The sequence below is a fragment of the Balaenoptera acutorostrata genome, chromosome 15, assembly GCF_949987535.1.
Source record: "Balaenoptera acutorostrata chromosome 15, mBalAcu1.1, whole genome shotgun sequence".
NCBI lineage: Eukaryota > Metazoa > Chordata > Mammalia > Artiodactyla > Balaenopteridae > Balaenoptera > Balaenoptera acutorostrata.
In genome coordinates this window covers 18,033,841-18,049,430 of record NC_080078.1, presented here as the reverse complement: position 1 = coordinate 18,049,430, position 15,590 = coordinate 18,033,841, and the positions used below count along the sequence as shown (strand labels likewise).

The 15,590-nt window shown below is 41.8% G+C and overlaps 1 protein-coding gene across 3 annotated transcripts in view; it reads right to left on the bottom strand.

Annotated features, from left to right (window-relative positions):
- NSMCE1 (NSE1 homolog, SMC5-SMC6 complex component) overlaps window positions 1–15,085 on the bottom strand; it is a 35,637-nt gene extending 20,552 nt beyond the window's left edge. Inside the window, exons 1-2 of one of the 3 annotated variants that reach the window (XM_007186324.3) lie at window positions 15,023–15,085; window positions 7,321–7,467 (exon numbers count right to left, since the gene is read on the bottom strand). In XM_007186324.3, the coding sequence (XP_007186386.2) occupies window positions 7,321–7,456 (136 nt within the window). In that variant the 5' untranslated portion in view covers window positions 7,457–7,467; window positions 15,023–15,085. Of the gene's footprint in view, window positions 1–7,320; window positions 7,468–13,142; window positions 13,166–14,527; window positions 14,551–15,022 lie in introns of those variants that run through there. The other 2 variants (XM_057528617.1, XM_007186325.3) reach the window with 2 other exon arrangements.
- Between the last annotated feature and the right edge of the window lie 505 nt (window positions 15,086–15,590).

Sequence of the window (15,590 nt, the reverse complement as noted above, 5' to 3'; positions counted from 1 at the left end):
CCCCTACATACAAACCTTCAAGTTGCGAACTTTCAAAGATGCGAACGTGCCCAGAGAAAGGACAAAGAGAGACAAGAGGAAGAAGAAGTAACCGAAGAATTGAAGAGATTCACGACACAGGAAATGACAAGGGGATTTTTTTTATCTGAGGAGGCACTGTTAGTTTTTGAGGCACAGGACCCAAACGTAGCACGGTACACGAAGGTTCAGCAGCCGTTCAGAATGCAATCCAGTGCTACCGTGTCATCTATGACAAGAAAAAAGGACCTACTACCCAGACATCACCAGATCGGTTTTTCAAGAGGGTAGATAGAATTGAACCCAGCAAGGAACCAGAACCTGTGCCATCAACGTCATGCGTGAGTGAAATTGCAGCTTGCTCTCCATCTCCTATTGCTGACAATCCTTCAGCTCTACCATCTTCCACATCGTCTCCCGCCTCCAGTCAGTAACTCTTCTTGCCTGTTCACTTGATACCAGCCCCTGTATGCCAGCTGTTGTACTGTACTGCTGTTACTTTTCAAGGTATTATACTGTAAGATTATAAATGTTTTCTTTATTTTTTGTTTGTTTTTTATGTACTATTTTTGTGAAAAGTATTACTAACCTATTACAGTACAGTACTATATAGCCGATTGTGTTAGTTGGGGTACCTAGGCTAACTTTGCTGGACTTACGAACAAATTGGACTTAAGAACGCGCTCTTGGAACGGAACTTGTTTGTATGTAGGGGACTTACTGTAATTAAATAGTTAATCCCGCTAGGGGATTGTAAGTAAAGAAAAAAGTATCGGCGACCTCTGTGAGTTAATGATGACTCAAGAAAGCAGACTTGCTTAGCAACAAAACCATGCAACAGAAGTATGAGACACACCCCAAAACAGTAAAACAATGGTGGCATGAGACCCACAGCCTAACCCATATCCTGACTCAGTAAGTTAATGATTCCTAGGATACGCTCCTCTGCATGTACTAAAAACAAAAATATAAGGAAAAGGTGACATTATACCAAAACCTGAGATGATTTACCAGTTTTAGCATATGTTACCGCCTTTCTGCTCATTTCCATAGTGCCACAACAGTCCTGGCTTGACCAAGTAGGGACAAGAAAACTCCCCTGGCCAACCTGGAGGAGGAGCTGATGAGGGAAGCCTGACGTCTACTCTAGAATGAGGAAAAGGGTGGCCTTTTCCCCCTCTCCACTTTTCCTTTGCTTATAAAACTGTGGCCCACTAAGTTCTCAGCGGACGGCACCCTCTTGCCCGTCCGCTACTTGTAACCTCACAGCGTCCTATTCTAATAAATCACTACTTATCCCTTTGCCTCTCACTGAATTCTTTCTGCACTGAGACGTAAAGAACCGGAGCTCCTCGGAGCCCTCCCCGAAACGCCACCTAGCGGTTTCAATTTGACTGAAATTGAGTTGAATCTATATATCATTTGGGGGAGAACTGATATCTTAGCAATACTGAATTTTCCAGCCCATGAACATGGCATGTCTCTCCATCTATTTAGATCTCCCTTAATTTCTCTCAGCAATATTTTGTGGTTTTCAGTTTACAGGCCTTACAAATTTTTGTCAGATTTATTCCTAAGTACTTCATATTTTTGATGCTATTATAAATGGTGCTTTAAAAAAATTTTTCAGTTTCTGATGATTCACTGCTAACACACAGAAATGCAACTGATTTTTGTATATTGATCTTGTATCCTATAACTTTACTAAACCCACTTATTAGTTCTAGTAGCTTTTTCAAAGATTCCATCACATTTTCTACGATGATCATGTCTGTGAATAGACACTTTTACGTCTTCCTTTCCAATGTGGATTTTTTTTTTTTCCCTTGCCTGGGTGCACTGGCTAGAACCTCTAGTACAACGGTGAACAGAAATGATGAGAATGGACATTCCTGTCTTGCTCCTGATATTAGGGGAAAAGTATTCAGTCTCTCACAATTAAATATGTTAGCTGTAGTTTTACATAGATCCCCTTTATTGGGTTGAGGAAGTTCCCTTCTTTTCCTACTTGCTGAGGGTTTTCTTTTTTTTTTTTTTAATCAGAAATAGATGTTGGATTTTTCAACTCTGTGCAGACAGTTGTTGATTCCTCTCTCCTGCTCTAAGGCCTGAGGTCCTGTTTATCTTGCTTACACACTGTTCCTGAGGATCTCTTTAGCTTTCTGTAAGAAACTTCTGCTTCGAGACTTCCCTGGTTGCACAGTGGCTGAGAATCCGCCTACCAATGCAGGGCACACATGTTCAAGCCCTGATCCGGGAAGATCCCACATGCTGTGAAGCAGCTAAGCCCGTGCGCCACAACTACTGAGCCTGCGCTCTAGAGCCCGCGAGCCACAACTACTGAGCCCGCGTGCCACAACTACTGAAGCCTGCGCGCCTAGAGCCCAAGCTCTGCAACAAGAGAAGCCACTGCAATGAGAAGCCCGCGCACCGCAACAAAGAGTAGCCCCCGCTCGCCCCAACTAGAGGAAGCTTGTGCGCAGCCATGAAGACCCAACATCGAAGACCCAATGCAGCCAAAAATAAATAAACAAATAAATAATAAATAAATTAAAAACAAAAAACAAAAAAAAAACTTCTGCTTCATCATGCCTGGGTAGATGTTGGATTTTGTCAAATGCTTCTTCTGCACCTACTGAGATGATCATATGGTTTTGCTTTTTTAGTTTGTTAATGTGGTGAATTACATGGATTGATTTTCAAATGCTAAACCAACCCTGCATTCTTGGGGTAAACCCCACTTGGTCATATTACATCATCCTTTTTATATATTGCTGAATGAGATTGGCAAAAATTGTGTTTAGAATTTTAGCATCTACGTTCATGAGGGATCCTGGTCTTTAGTCTTCTCTCCTTGCAATGTCTTTGTCTGGTTTTAGTATCAGGATAACACAAGCCTAATAGAATGAGTTGGGAGTGTTCTCTTCTCTTCAATTTTCTGGAAGAGCAAGGGTGGAATTGGTATTACTTCTTCCTTGAATGTTTGGTAGAATTCACCAGGGAAGCCATTTGGGCCTGGAATAGGCACTATTCCCAGCCCCGTGTGAACATGCCACATTGTTTCCCTAACTCTTTCTTTCAACTGGTTCTTTCCTTAGCCTCAGGTAGTTCCCTTGCTGATCAGTTCTCAGCTGGATCCTTGATGGGGGTGGAGGGGTACTCTATAGATCTCTACTTTTCTCTCTGTGCATCTCTCTTCTCCAGTACAGTTCTGTCCTACAAACCCTAGCTGCTTTCATCTCCTTGAACTCTCAGCTCCATCTCCTCAACTCAGAGAGTCTGTCTAGCTCTGCCTGGTTTCCCCTATGCCATGGCCTGAAAGTGCTCTCACAGCAGTGACCGGAGGCAACTGTAGTGCGCACCCCAATTCTCCCTGTGGTATAAGAAAGATACTTGCGGGTGGGAGGGAGGGAGATGCAAGAGGGAAGAGATATGGGGACATATGTATACGTATAACTGATTCACTTTGTATAAAGCAGAAATTAACACACCATGTAAAGCAATTATACTCCAATAAAGATGTTTTAAAAAAAAAAAAAGAAAGAAGGATACTTGCTCTTTGTCCCTGGTTCCTGGCACAGAGCTCCTAAAACACTTGGAATTTCCTGAGTGATAAAGTGATAGGCATGTCTTTTGTTCTAATGAGATGACTCTTGGCAGGTCCCTAAATAACTTCAGGATGGGGGCTGGTTGCCAGAAAGACCAAGCCTTGATTACATGCCTGGAACTTTCGGCCCCATCCCACAACTCTGGGCAGAGGAGATTGAGCTAATCACCCACAGCCAGTGATTTAATCAATCATGACTACGTGATAAAACCTCCATTAAAAAAATCCCTAAATGTTGAGACCTGGAGAACTTCCGGGATGGTGAACACATCCAGGTGCTACGAGCGTAGAGCACCCAGAGAGGGCACGGAGGCTCCAAACCACTCCTGCCCCCAGCAGCCTGCCCTATGCATCTTATCCATATGGCTGTTCTTGAGTTGTATCCTTTATAGTAAACCAGCAAATGCAAGTAAAGTGTCTTCCTGAGTTCCGTGAGCCATTCTACCAATGTATTGAACCTGAGGAGGGCATCATGAGAACCCTGATTTATAGCCAGTCAGAAGTATGGGTGGCCCAGGACTTGAGACTGGCATCGTAAGTAGGGGCAGTCTCGTGGGACTAAGCCCCTCACTGGTGGGATCTGACTCTAACTCCAGGTAGGTAGTGTCAGAACTGAATTGAGTTCTTGGACACCCAAGTTGGTGTCCAGAGAACTGGGGAGGTAGTGCTGGGAAAAAAATGCATATTTGGTGTCAAGAGGGAAAAACCTCTCAAGAGATCACTGTCCTTCACTGACTAATGTCCAGTGTTGCATGTTTTTGTCCATCTTTTGATTGTTTCAGACAGGAAGGTAAATCAGTCCCTGTTACTCCATCTTGGTCTAAAGTGGAAATCCTCAAATCCAAGTCTTCTTAACCACCACTCCCCAGGCCTCCTGTACCTACTGCTATCAAGGGGGCTCATACTGGAATCGTCTGATTCCGTGTCTATTCCATGTCTGACTCACGAAACCCAAGGCGAAGCAAAAGTTTATCTGTGTCATCAGTCCTTGCACAGAGGCCTGGCCCACTGGAGAGTCTCAGGAAATGGTGCTGGATGGTCACATGCTTGTACACAAGCCCTGGTTCAAAATCTAAGGTGCTCCAATGCCAGGAAGAAAGGCCAAGGCTTTATACCAGGACATCAGAAAAAAAATCAAAATTCTTCACTAGCCAGATGTGGGGAGTTGGTCTTCCCCTAATGACAGTAAAAGGAGAGCCCAAGCAAGAGCCCAGAATAGGAAGTGCTTTGATAAAAGGGACAAATGCTCTGGGAAACTGAAACTTGCAGTTTCAAATACTCCTTTGTTTCGTCATTCTCTGAGAACCTAAATATTTTTCTAGTTGGTAAAAGGGGAATTTCCTAGGAATCTCTTCAAAAGATAGGAGATTAATAATATTGGTCTTACAAGTTTTTACTTAATTTTAGATAATTTCATTCCATCATCCCTCAGTTTAAAAATCCCTCAAATAACATTAACACTTGGAAACAAGCTTTTCTCTCTCTCTTTTTTTTTTAATGAAGGATGGGAGAAAACACCGATAGTTCTATCCTGACTACCCTAGCCATAACCATATCTTGATGCCCAGAAATGGTACATAAAGTGTGAAGAATAAATCAATTCCTAGACACATTTTACAGGACTTTCCTAAATTAGGTCATGACAACTTTAAAGGTCAAATAAAGGCAAAAACACTTTCATTCTAAGTACTTAGGCATCATATAGCTTCTTGCAGTGAGCTCTGAAACTTCCCCATCAACAATAAAGCTCACACTCAAGACTTAGATGAGAAACTAAAAGGGAAAAGGAACTGTCACGTACGTAAAATTAAGAAAAGCATGATTCTGCCCATCACTAAAGGACATTGAGGGCCAGGTTTAAAGTCCTGCTGTGTTTTTTAAAGAGCAAGAGAAGGTAGCTTGACAGACGTAATATTCCCCTTCCATAAAGGAGGCTCTCACCAAAGACCCCGATCCACCACAGTACAGGCAATTCGAGCAAACATATTTTCACCAGAAGGAGAGTCTCAAACACAGCAATAATTATGTCACTCTCCTGCTTCAAATCCTTCTAGAAGTCTGCAATGTCCACAGAATTAAATTAAAAAAAAAAAACAAAACCCATTACTATGGTGTACAATTATGAGTTCTTCATAACCTGTAAACCTACGTACCACAAGAACCTGTTCTCTTCCCACACGGCATATGTTCTTGTCCAGAGTTTCCCAAGGTTTGTAGGTCAGTTAAGTTTGGACACGGAAGATTAAACAGAGTTTAAAAGGATTCCTTACTGTGGGGCCCCTCCAAGCTTTTCATTTGTTGATGTACACCATCCAGCTCCCAGAAGTTCCCGTGAACACCTCACTGGAGCAGCCGCTTCAAACCCTGCCTCTTCTCTAAATGCCACCCTCTTAAGTCTTCCTTCTTCTACACATCAGGAAGGTACTGCTTCTCTACTCACTGTCTTCCCTCTTACTGCCCTTCCCCCCTCAGCTCCTAGGGATCTGGCTTCTGCCTCTGTCAGGCCACAGACTGCAGTTCTCGAAATGTGGCACCTCGTCTTGGGTCCCTTCACCAGTGCACCCAGGGCCCCTCCCACACCTTTCCCCACCCCTCTCGACTTAGCTGACTACTTCTTTTGAAAATTAAAAATACAGAAAGACAAAAACATAGAATAAAAAACAAATACTTAAATTCCTGTTAATCAATCAGAAGGACAACCATTAGACTATGCTGACAATGCCATGTTTAAGTCTTTTTTTAAATAAAAGAACAAAACAGGGTAACGATGAAGTATCCTTTGATTTCTACTGACAAAACGATCCCACTCCTCCTCTCCCCAAAGGCAAGCACCTTACGGTGTACTGCACATCCTTCTAGAATCCACTTTTATATTTTTACACACAGATGTATGTATTCATGAACAATAAAGATCGTGAAGTTTTACAAAAACACTTAGCACAATGACATCATACAACAGGTATAATTTATCAACTTTCTTTTTCACTCAACAAGATCTACCCATACTGACACTCACTCAATAAGATCTACCAATATTGATTTCACTGATCTATCAGAATGGATCCTCTTGCTTCTACCGCTACCTCCAGTTATTGAAACCAGGTCCTGTCTCTAAGTGCTCTGCATGTGTTATCTTATTTACCCCTCCCAACAACCCACTGAGAAGATGCTCCCAATGCCCACAGCTGGCACAGGGCAGGGATGGCACTTCACCAATTTGGCCAAGTCCAAGGCTGTGCCCTTCACCCCTGTGCTAAGGTGCCCTCTTCCTATCAATAGCCAATGCAGCGCCTTCCGTGCCAGGTGTTTTGTATGTATTATGTCCGTGCCAGGTGTTTTGTATGTATTATGTCTCTTAATCCTCTGAATCACCCCAGGTGTGAAGTACAAATAATTATCCTCATTATAGAGATGAAGCAACTTGGACTGGAGAAGGTGCTAGAGCTTTGGTGTGAAGCATGACTATCCAGCTTCAGAGTCCAAGTTCTTAGCCACTGGGCTCAATGTCAGATTTGCTTTAAAAAAAATAAAAAGTTGAAGATGAGATGAGAAAGGTGGGCTGGCACGAGATGGTGAGAGACTTGAACACCCAGGTCAGCAATATCGGTTGACTGGGTACATGGTATTAGTCCAGTGTCACTAGCCCCTGATCACACGGTGGCAGAGCAGCCTGGGAACAGGGAAACGATACTCACGGTCATGGACCTTATAGCAGTGCTTCTGCAAGCGCTGGACGTCCCACTCCTCCAGCACGCCGTGAGTCATCAGCAGCTGGAGGAATCGCCGGTGGACATCAGTCATGACGCCCATTCTCCTCGTGCTGCCCTGCATGGATGGAGGAACTGAAAAAAGAAGCAAAGGCAATCCAGTCATGTCTGAGCACACCAAAAGCAACATTCCACGGTCCGTTCCAATTTACATTAACAGATAAAAGTGTGTTATGGTTTTTAAAATCTAGTTCATCACGATGAATAGTACAAAGATGAAAAGGACACGAGTCAGGGGTGAGGCAAATTAGTACTGGGCAGTGGTGAGAAGTGTGAACTCTGGAAGCAGCCAGAAAGCCTGGATTCACAGGCGGCTCCACCACGGAGGCGTGTGAAACGGGGACACTTAACCTCCACGTGCTTCAGTTTCTGATCTGTTAAGTGAGAATAGTGATAGAAATGTCTTCCCTAGAATTACTATGAGGATTAAATGAGTAAATACACATAAAAGCCTATAACAACTATAAATGGAGTATAATCTTTAAAAATTGTGAATCACTCTGTTGTACACCTGAAACTTATATAATATTGTATATCAACTATACCTCAATAAAAAAATACATATAAGAGCATGGTAACAGACTAGACACTAAAAAAAAATTTTAGCTATTTTTACTAGTAGACACTTCTGGGTCTGAAACTTGGCTCAGCCTCCTACCAGATCTATGGCCTGGGATAAATTTAGCTGAGGCCCCATTTCTCACTATAAAATCAGAATAACTTTCACTGCTTAGAGAACTACCAGTACACACTTAATAAATGCTAGTTTCCTTCCCCTTTCCCAAACCACTAATAAAACAACTGTCATGCTAGGACTGCAGGGTGTTTTTCAAAATCTCCTGCTCTCTACTAAAATGCTATCTTTCCACAAACCACAAAGATCAGAGCTGATAAAAGGACTGCACAAGCCCTGATCAAAAAGCCTGCCCCTGCCACAGAGAGGTGGCGCAGTGCAGCGGCTAAGACCTCAGGGTGAGAACTAGACAGGTGGCTTTGAGACCTGTGCCTGCCAGACCCGCCTGATTTTAATAATCAACCTGTGTATTAAAAATGCAGATCCGGGCTTCCCTGGTGGCGCAGTGGTTGAGAATCTGCCTGCCAATGCAGGGGACACGGGTTCGAGCCCTGGTCTGGGAAGATCCCACATGCCGCGGAGCGGCTGGGCCCGTGAGCCACAATTACTGAGCCTGCGCGTCTGGAGCCTGTGTTCTGCAACAAGAGAGGCCGCGACAGTGAGAGGCCCGCGCACCGCGATGAAGAGTGGCCCTCCCTTGCCACAACTAGAGAAAGCCCTCGCACAGAAACGAAGACCCAGCACAGCCATAAATAAATAAATAAATAATTAAAAAAAAAAATGCAGATCCCCAGGTCTTTTCTGGAGGTTCTGACTGCAGAGGGGCTTGAAATTCTGAGGTTTTAACATCCACTTCAGGTGGTGCCATGATCTTATAAGAAAGTCACTGTTACCTTAGGCAAATATACACAGACACATTTTTAGCTAATATGCTTAATCTCAGTCTTTTCTTCTATAAAATGGGGATAATACGATCTTTAAAGAATAAGATGCAGTTTAAATGAGATATGACTACCAAGGGTTTGCCAAGAACTAGCACTAGGAGATACGCAAGAAGGCTAGTTCCTGTTCTTTTTAAACGGCATCATCAGCTGGGCCTCAGAACTGGGAAGATGCACCATCTCATGACCAGCTTCTCTGACTGCCTGCTAGCTCTCCTCGAGAATATCTCACCAGCATCTCAACCTCAACCAATCCCAAACCAGACTCATCTTCTCCTTCCTCGACCCCTTCCTCCCCGCGAGTCCTCTCCGAGAATCATCTGGTTTGGGTGGTACAGTCCACGCAGACATACAGACACCACAGACCTGAGCATCAAACCCTGATCCTGCTCTCCTCTGAGGCTGACGAGATCCAGCCAGCCCCCAAGTTCTGCCACGTCTACTTCCTATCACTAGGATCAGGTACCTTCATTCATCCATTCTAGTTTTAGGTATTGAGTACCCCTTATTCGCCAGTGATTGTTCCAGACACAAGAACAGAATATGCTGGGCTGAGGAATTTGGACTTTTATCCTAGAAACTCTGGAGATTCATGCTTTCCAAACTAAGGGTCTTTAAGTAGATGATAGAGCCAGGCTGTTAAACCAGATCAAAAACTTGTCAAATTGAATAATTAATAAAACCTAGCTATATGACATAGCAGTTACTTCTAAAACATAAGAATACCAAAAATTTTACAGTAAAAGGATAGGAAAATATACACTCTGTGAACTAACCAAAAGAGAGCTGGTGTGGCTATATTAATATGACACAAAATAGACTTTAAGGCAGAAAGCATTACTAGAGATAAGGATGGTCCCCATAAAATGATAAAAAGGTTCAGTTCCAAAGAAGCCACAACAATTTTAAATATTTAAGCACATAATAACAGAACCTCAAAACAATTAACAGACCTATGAAAATAAACATACAAATCCATAACCATAGTGGGAGATTCTAACATATCCCTCTCCATCATTGATGAATGAACAAAAAATGTGTGTATAGAGAAGATTTGTAAAACACAACAAAAAGCTTAATGTGATGGACATGCATAAAACATTGTACTCAACAGCCACAGAATACACAATCTTCAAGCATACCTGGAACAGTTTTGCAAATTGCCACATATGGGTCAGAAAGCAAGTCTTAGCAAACTGTAAAAGACTGGTCTCATACAGAACATGTTCTCTGACTGCAATGCAATAAAGGTGGGAACCAGAAACAGAAAGAAAAGTAGAAAAACTGTTTAAAATTTAAGAAACACACTCCTAAATAATCCTTTATCAAAGAGGAATTGTTAATGGAAATCAGAAAATATTTTGAACTGAAAATAAAATATTACACATAGAAATTGGTGGGAGGCAACTAAAACAGAAGAGAGAAATTAATAGCCTTAAATGTTTATATATATATATTTTTTGGGAGGGGGGTGTGAAAATTAGTTAGACATCCATCTGAAGAAGCTATAAAAATAATAACAGCAAATTAAATCCAAAGAACGTTAAAGAAAGAAAATAATAAAGACCAGAAATTAATGAAATAGAAAATAAGTGCATATCTGAAAAGATCAATAAAACCAAAATTATTCTTTGAAAACACTTAATAAAAGTGACAAACCTCGGGCTTCCCTGGTGGCGCAGTGGTTGAGAATCCGCCTGCCAATGCAGGGGACACGGGTTCGAGCCCTGGTCTGGGAAGATCCCACATGCCGCAGAGCAACTAGGCCCGTGAGCCACAATTACTGAGCCTGCGTGTCTGGAGCCTGTGCTCCGCAACAAGAGAGAGAGGCCGCGATAGTGAGAGGCCCGCGCACCGCGATGAAGAGTGGCCCCCGCTTGCCACAACTAGAGAAAGCCCTCACACAGAAACGAAGACCCAACACAGCCAAAATAAATAAATAAATAAATAAATAAGAAATGAAAATTCTCAGGCTCCACTGCAAGACCTAAAAAAAAAAAAAAAAAAAAAAGTGACAAACCTCTGACAAGATTTTCCAAGAGAGAGAAAACTTATAAATAAATAATATTTGGAATGAAAAAAGGAAACTAATTGCAGACACAAACATTTTAAAAAGATATTATAGACAACTTAAAATAATCTGTATTTTAAATATGTACAAAGTCATAGGAAATTCATTCAAAACTGACTAAAGATAATTTAAAAACCTAAACAATTTCATAACCATTAAAGACATTTTATGGGAAATTTATCTTCCCACAAAGAACACTTCAGGTCCCAATGGATTTATCAAGAAATCCTACCAAACATTCTAGAAACAAATCACTTCAAATGTTACATAAACTATCCCAGAGCCAGAAAAAGAACCAACCATCCCCAAAGCATCTGATGAGGCTGACATAAGTTGGGCACTGAAACCTAACAAAGACTTCAAAAGAAGGTAAAATGAAAATCCGTTATCTTTCATGAACATAGCAAAAATGTTAACACACTGAACCTAGCACTGTAAAAAGGACGATATATTGTGTGGTTTATCCCAGCAATGGTTAAACATCTGAAAGTCCATCAAATGTCATATGTCATAAAAAGAAAAGAAACTGAGTTATTTGCAGTAAGGTGGATGGACCTAGAGTCTGTCATACAGAGTGAAGTAAGTCAGAAAGAAAAACAAATACCGTATGCTAACACATATTTATGGAATCTAAAAAACAAACAAAAAAAATGGTCATGAAGAACCTAGGGGCAAGACGGGAATAAAGACGCAGACCTACTAGAGAATGGCCTTGAGGACACGGGGAGGAGGAAGGGTAAGCTGGGACAAAGTGAGGGAGTGGCATGGACATATATACACTACCAAATGTAAAATAGATAGCTAGTGGGAAGCAGCCGCATAGCACAGGGAGATCAGCTCGGTGCTTTGTGACCACCTAGAGGGGTGGGATAGGGAGGGTGGGAGGGAGGGAGACGCAAGAGGGAGGGGATATGGGGATATATGTATATGTATAACTGATTCACTCTGTTATAAAGCAGAAACTAACAAACCATTGTAAAGCAATTACACTCCAATAAAGATGTTTAAAAAAAAAATGTCATATGTCAATAACATCTCAATAAAGCTGTGGCACGAGAGAAAAACCAATCAGTGTGAGCCACCACATTAATAGAAAGGAGAAAAAGCATACAATCATCTTAATAGATGCAGAAAATATAGTTGATAAAATTCAACATTTGTTCATACTAAAAACTCTTTAACAAACTTGGAATAGAAGGAAACTTCTACAAAAACCCACAGCACACATAACACTTAAGGATGAAATGTTCAAAGCAATCACTTTAAAATCCAAATTGATCCAATGCAATTGAATCAATACAATTCCAATCAAAATCCTCACAAGCTTTGTGTACATGTCTGTGTGTGATTTGACAAGATGGTTCTAAAATTTACATAGAAAATGTAAAGGCAAAGCAGCAAAGACATTCTTAGAGAAGATAAAGGCAGGAGGACTTGTCCTACCAGGTACCACGACTTATTATACAGGTAGAGTAATGAATAAAGGGTGATAATCGTACAGAAATGGACAAATAAGGCCAATGGAACAGAACAGACAACTAAGAAATAGAAATGTATACATATATGGATACTTGATATGTTGAAGAAATGGAACTCCAGATCAAAGCAGACTTTTCAATGAAAGGTGCCAGAACAACCCATTATTCATATGTGAAAAAAAATAAAACTAGACCCTTACTTCACATTATGCACAAAACTCAATTCTTGAGGATTAAGGTCATAAGAAAGGAAACACAATAAAACTTTTAGACAACAATATAGGAGTATATCTTTATGACCCAAAGGTAGGGAAAGCAGAATTTCTTTAAAAGATATGAAAAGTACAAACCATAAAAGAATATACTGATAAATCCGATTTTGTTAAAATTAAGATCCTCTGTTAATCAAAAATACAGAAAGTGGGGGAGAGAGAGACAGAGACAGAGAGAGACAGAGAGACAAAAGACAAGCTCAAACTGGAAGGTATCTGAAACACATTTAAGCCACACACAAAAGATTCAGAATATATAAAGAAATCTTACAAATCAGTAGGGGGAAGGCAATGTAAGAGAAAAATGAGCAAGAGAAAATTTATGAAGAGAATGCACAAATGACTAATAAATACATAAAGAAATGTTCAATGTCATCAGGCAAATGAGTATTAAAACCAGTCATTATGTCTTACCTGTCACCAGAAAGGCATAAATTCTTAAGAATGGCTGAGGCTGAAACTTTCATCCACTGCTGGTAGAGTATAAGCCCTTATAACCACTTCAGACATTGATTTGATATCACTAAAAATCTGATATCCCCAGAAATCTACTATTAGGTATATACCGTACAGAAACTTCCACATTTACCCCAGGAAGTATGTTTATGAAGCATGATGTAATAGCAAAAATCTGGCAACAGTATAAGTGCCAATCAACTGAAGAACACCTACATAAAGACTTTATAATCATACCATGGAATTCAAAACAGCAATGAAATAGAGCTACTCATAGTAACATGGATGCATCTCATAAATGTAATGTTATGTGCAAAAATCAAGTCACACAAAATATATATTCGGATCCCATTTATATAAAATCTAAAAACTAGCAAAACCGTACACTGCATTCATGAGAGATACATAGATACTAAAAAGTACAAGGAAAAACAAGGGAATGATAACACAATATTTAGGGCAGTAGTTATCTTTAGGGAGGGAAGAAAAGGATTCAGTGGAGGCTTTGAGGATATGACAATGTACTATTTCTTAACTTGGTGGTGTGTGGATGGGTGTTCACTGTGCTTTTGTTCTTCAAACTTATATCACACATTTTTATAGGTGGGTAACTTATCTTAATAAAAAAAAAAAGAAAATTATATAAGTATGTTAAGGAACAGCCAAAATAAATGTTAGTAAGAAGGAGATATAGAACAGTATACAATGCTATAATTTGGGGAAAAGGGGTGGGAAAATGAGGATGAAAGATACATATAGGCTTGTTTATGCAGAGAAGTCAGTTGTCTCTATGAAAGGAGGGTGTATCACCATTCAAATAATTTAAAAATAGAAATGTTTGTGGAATAAGCAAATCTCAAACATAACTATCTGTGCCAAATGCTAGACACAGTATTGTTTCACATTCACAGTCTCATTTCATCCTCCCCAGAGCCTTATGAGGAAAGCATTACTGACCCCATTTTACAGATGAGGAAACTGAGGCTGAGAGGGCACAAGGCGACACAGCGTTAGTAATGGAGACAGGGAAGTGACCATACAAAAAGCAGGGTGAGGAACTGTGGCAGCCTCAGTCCGAATTAGTGAGAAATATGAGTGAACGATAAAATTATGATCCAGGTCCCTTATCTGCAATTCTCAAATCTCAAAAGTTCTCAAAACTAATCTTCTAAGTTTGAAAACCTCATCTGACCTAAGGTGAGACTATTTATGGTTGATGTTTACCCCCTTCGCGTAAATACGCACATATTTAGCTGTGAGAAAAGTAATGTATTTGATCACAAGACATTGCCCCAGACCCCATTGAAGATATGACAGAACATATAATATATGCTCCATATTACCTTTCGAAAATCCGAGAAATTCGGGATTCTGAACACATCCAGCCTCAGGGCTTTAAAATAAGAGGCTGTGGACATGTACAAAGTAATAAGTTCTGTACCCAAAATAGAGGGGAAGCACAGAGGCCGGCGAGACTAAGAGGGTGGTCAGTGAAGGCCCTATTTTACCTATTCAGTTTAGACAGAATTTTGTATTTTGCTGTTTCAACTAATATTATGATTTGAAGTATTTTTTCACCTAATATTACATTTTTAAAATGTCTGTCTGCGTGTGATGGACTAGCTTCCGGTCTACCTAGCTCTGCCGCCCCTCTCGGGGCCTCAGTTTCCCCATCAGGAATTGAGAAGCCCCAGCCCCCGGGCCCCGGAACCACACTGCAGCACAGCACGCGGACCGACCCCCGGGGCCTGACCCCCACCGGCCGTCCGCCCCTCGCCTTCCTGAGCGGCCCTCTTCCTTCCCTGTCAGCCTCGCGCCCCCGCGCCCCCATTACCCACCGCAGCGCCCAAGTGCAGCCCACACTGCCGGCGGCGAAGGCAAAAAGGCGGGCTCGGCCCCTCCCTCGGGGCGGGGCGAACGCGGACGCGGCGCTCCCATTGGTGATTGTAGCAGATTTGTCCCTCCCACCGGGTGACTCACTTCCTGTTCTCCAGCCCGCGCCGTTGCCTTGGCGTCGCGGGATCCGTCCGTTAGGGCGGGAGTTAGCGCATCTAAACGGCTCTCGGTACCTTATGGGGGAAGGGCTTCCGCTTCTCGTCCTCCGCCTCCCGCTCCGCAGTGGCACCCCGCGGCCCAAGAGGGGGAAGAGCAAGAGTGCTGTATGCCCTCCTCAATGGGCGCGATTCCCATTCCCAGGACAAGTTAGTGCCCTGTCCCGGGCCTCAGTTTTCCCATCTGTAGAACTGACAGTGTGGCCTCATGGTCAAGAAAGAGGCCTCTGTTGTCTCATAGCGCGCGCTAGAATCCTGATTCTGTCGCTTACTAGTTGCCTGATCTCGGGCAAGTCACGGAGCTGCACTGAGCCTCAGGTTCTTCTTCTGTCTAGTAGGGATAATAATAGTTCCT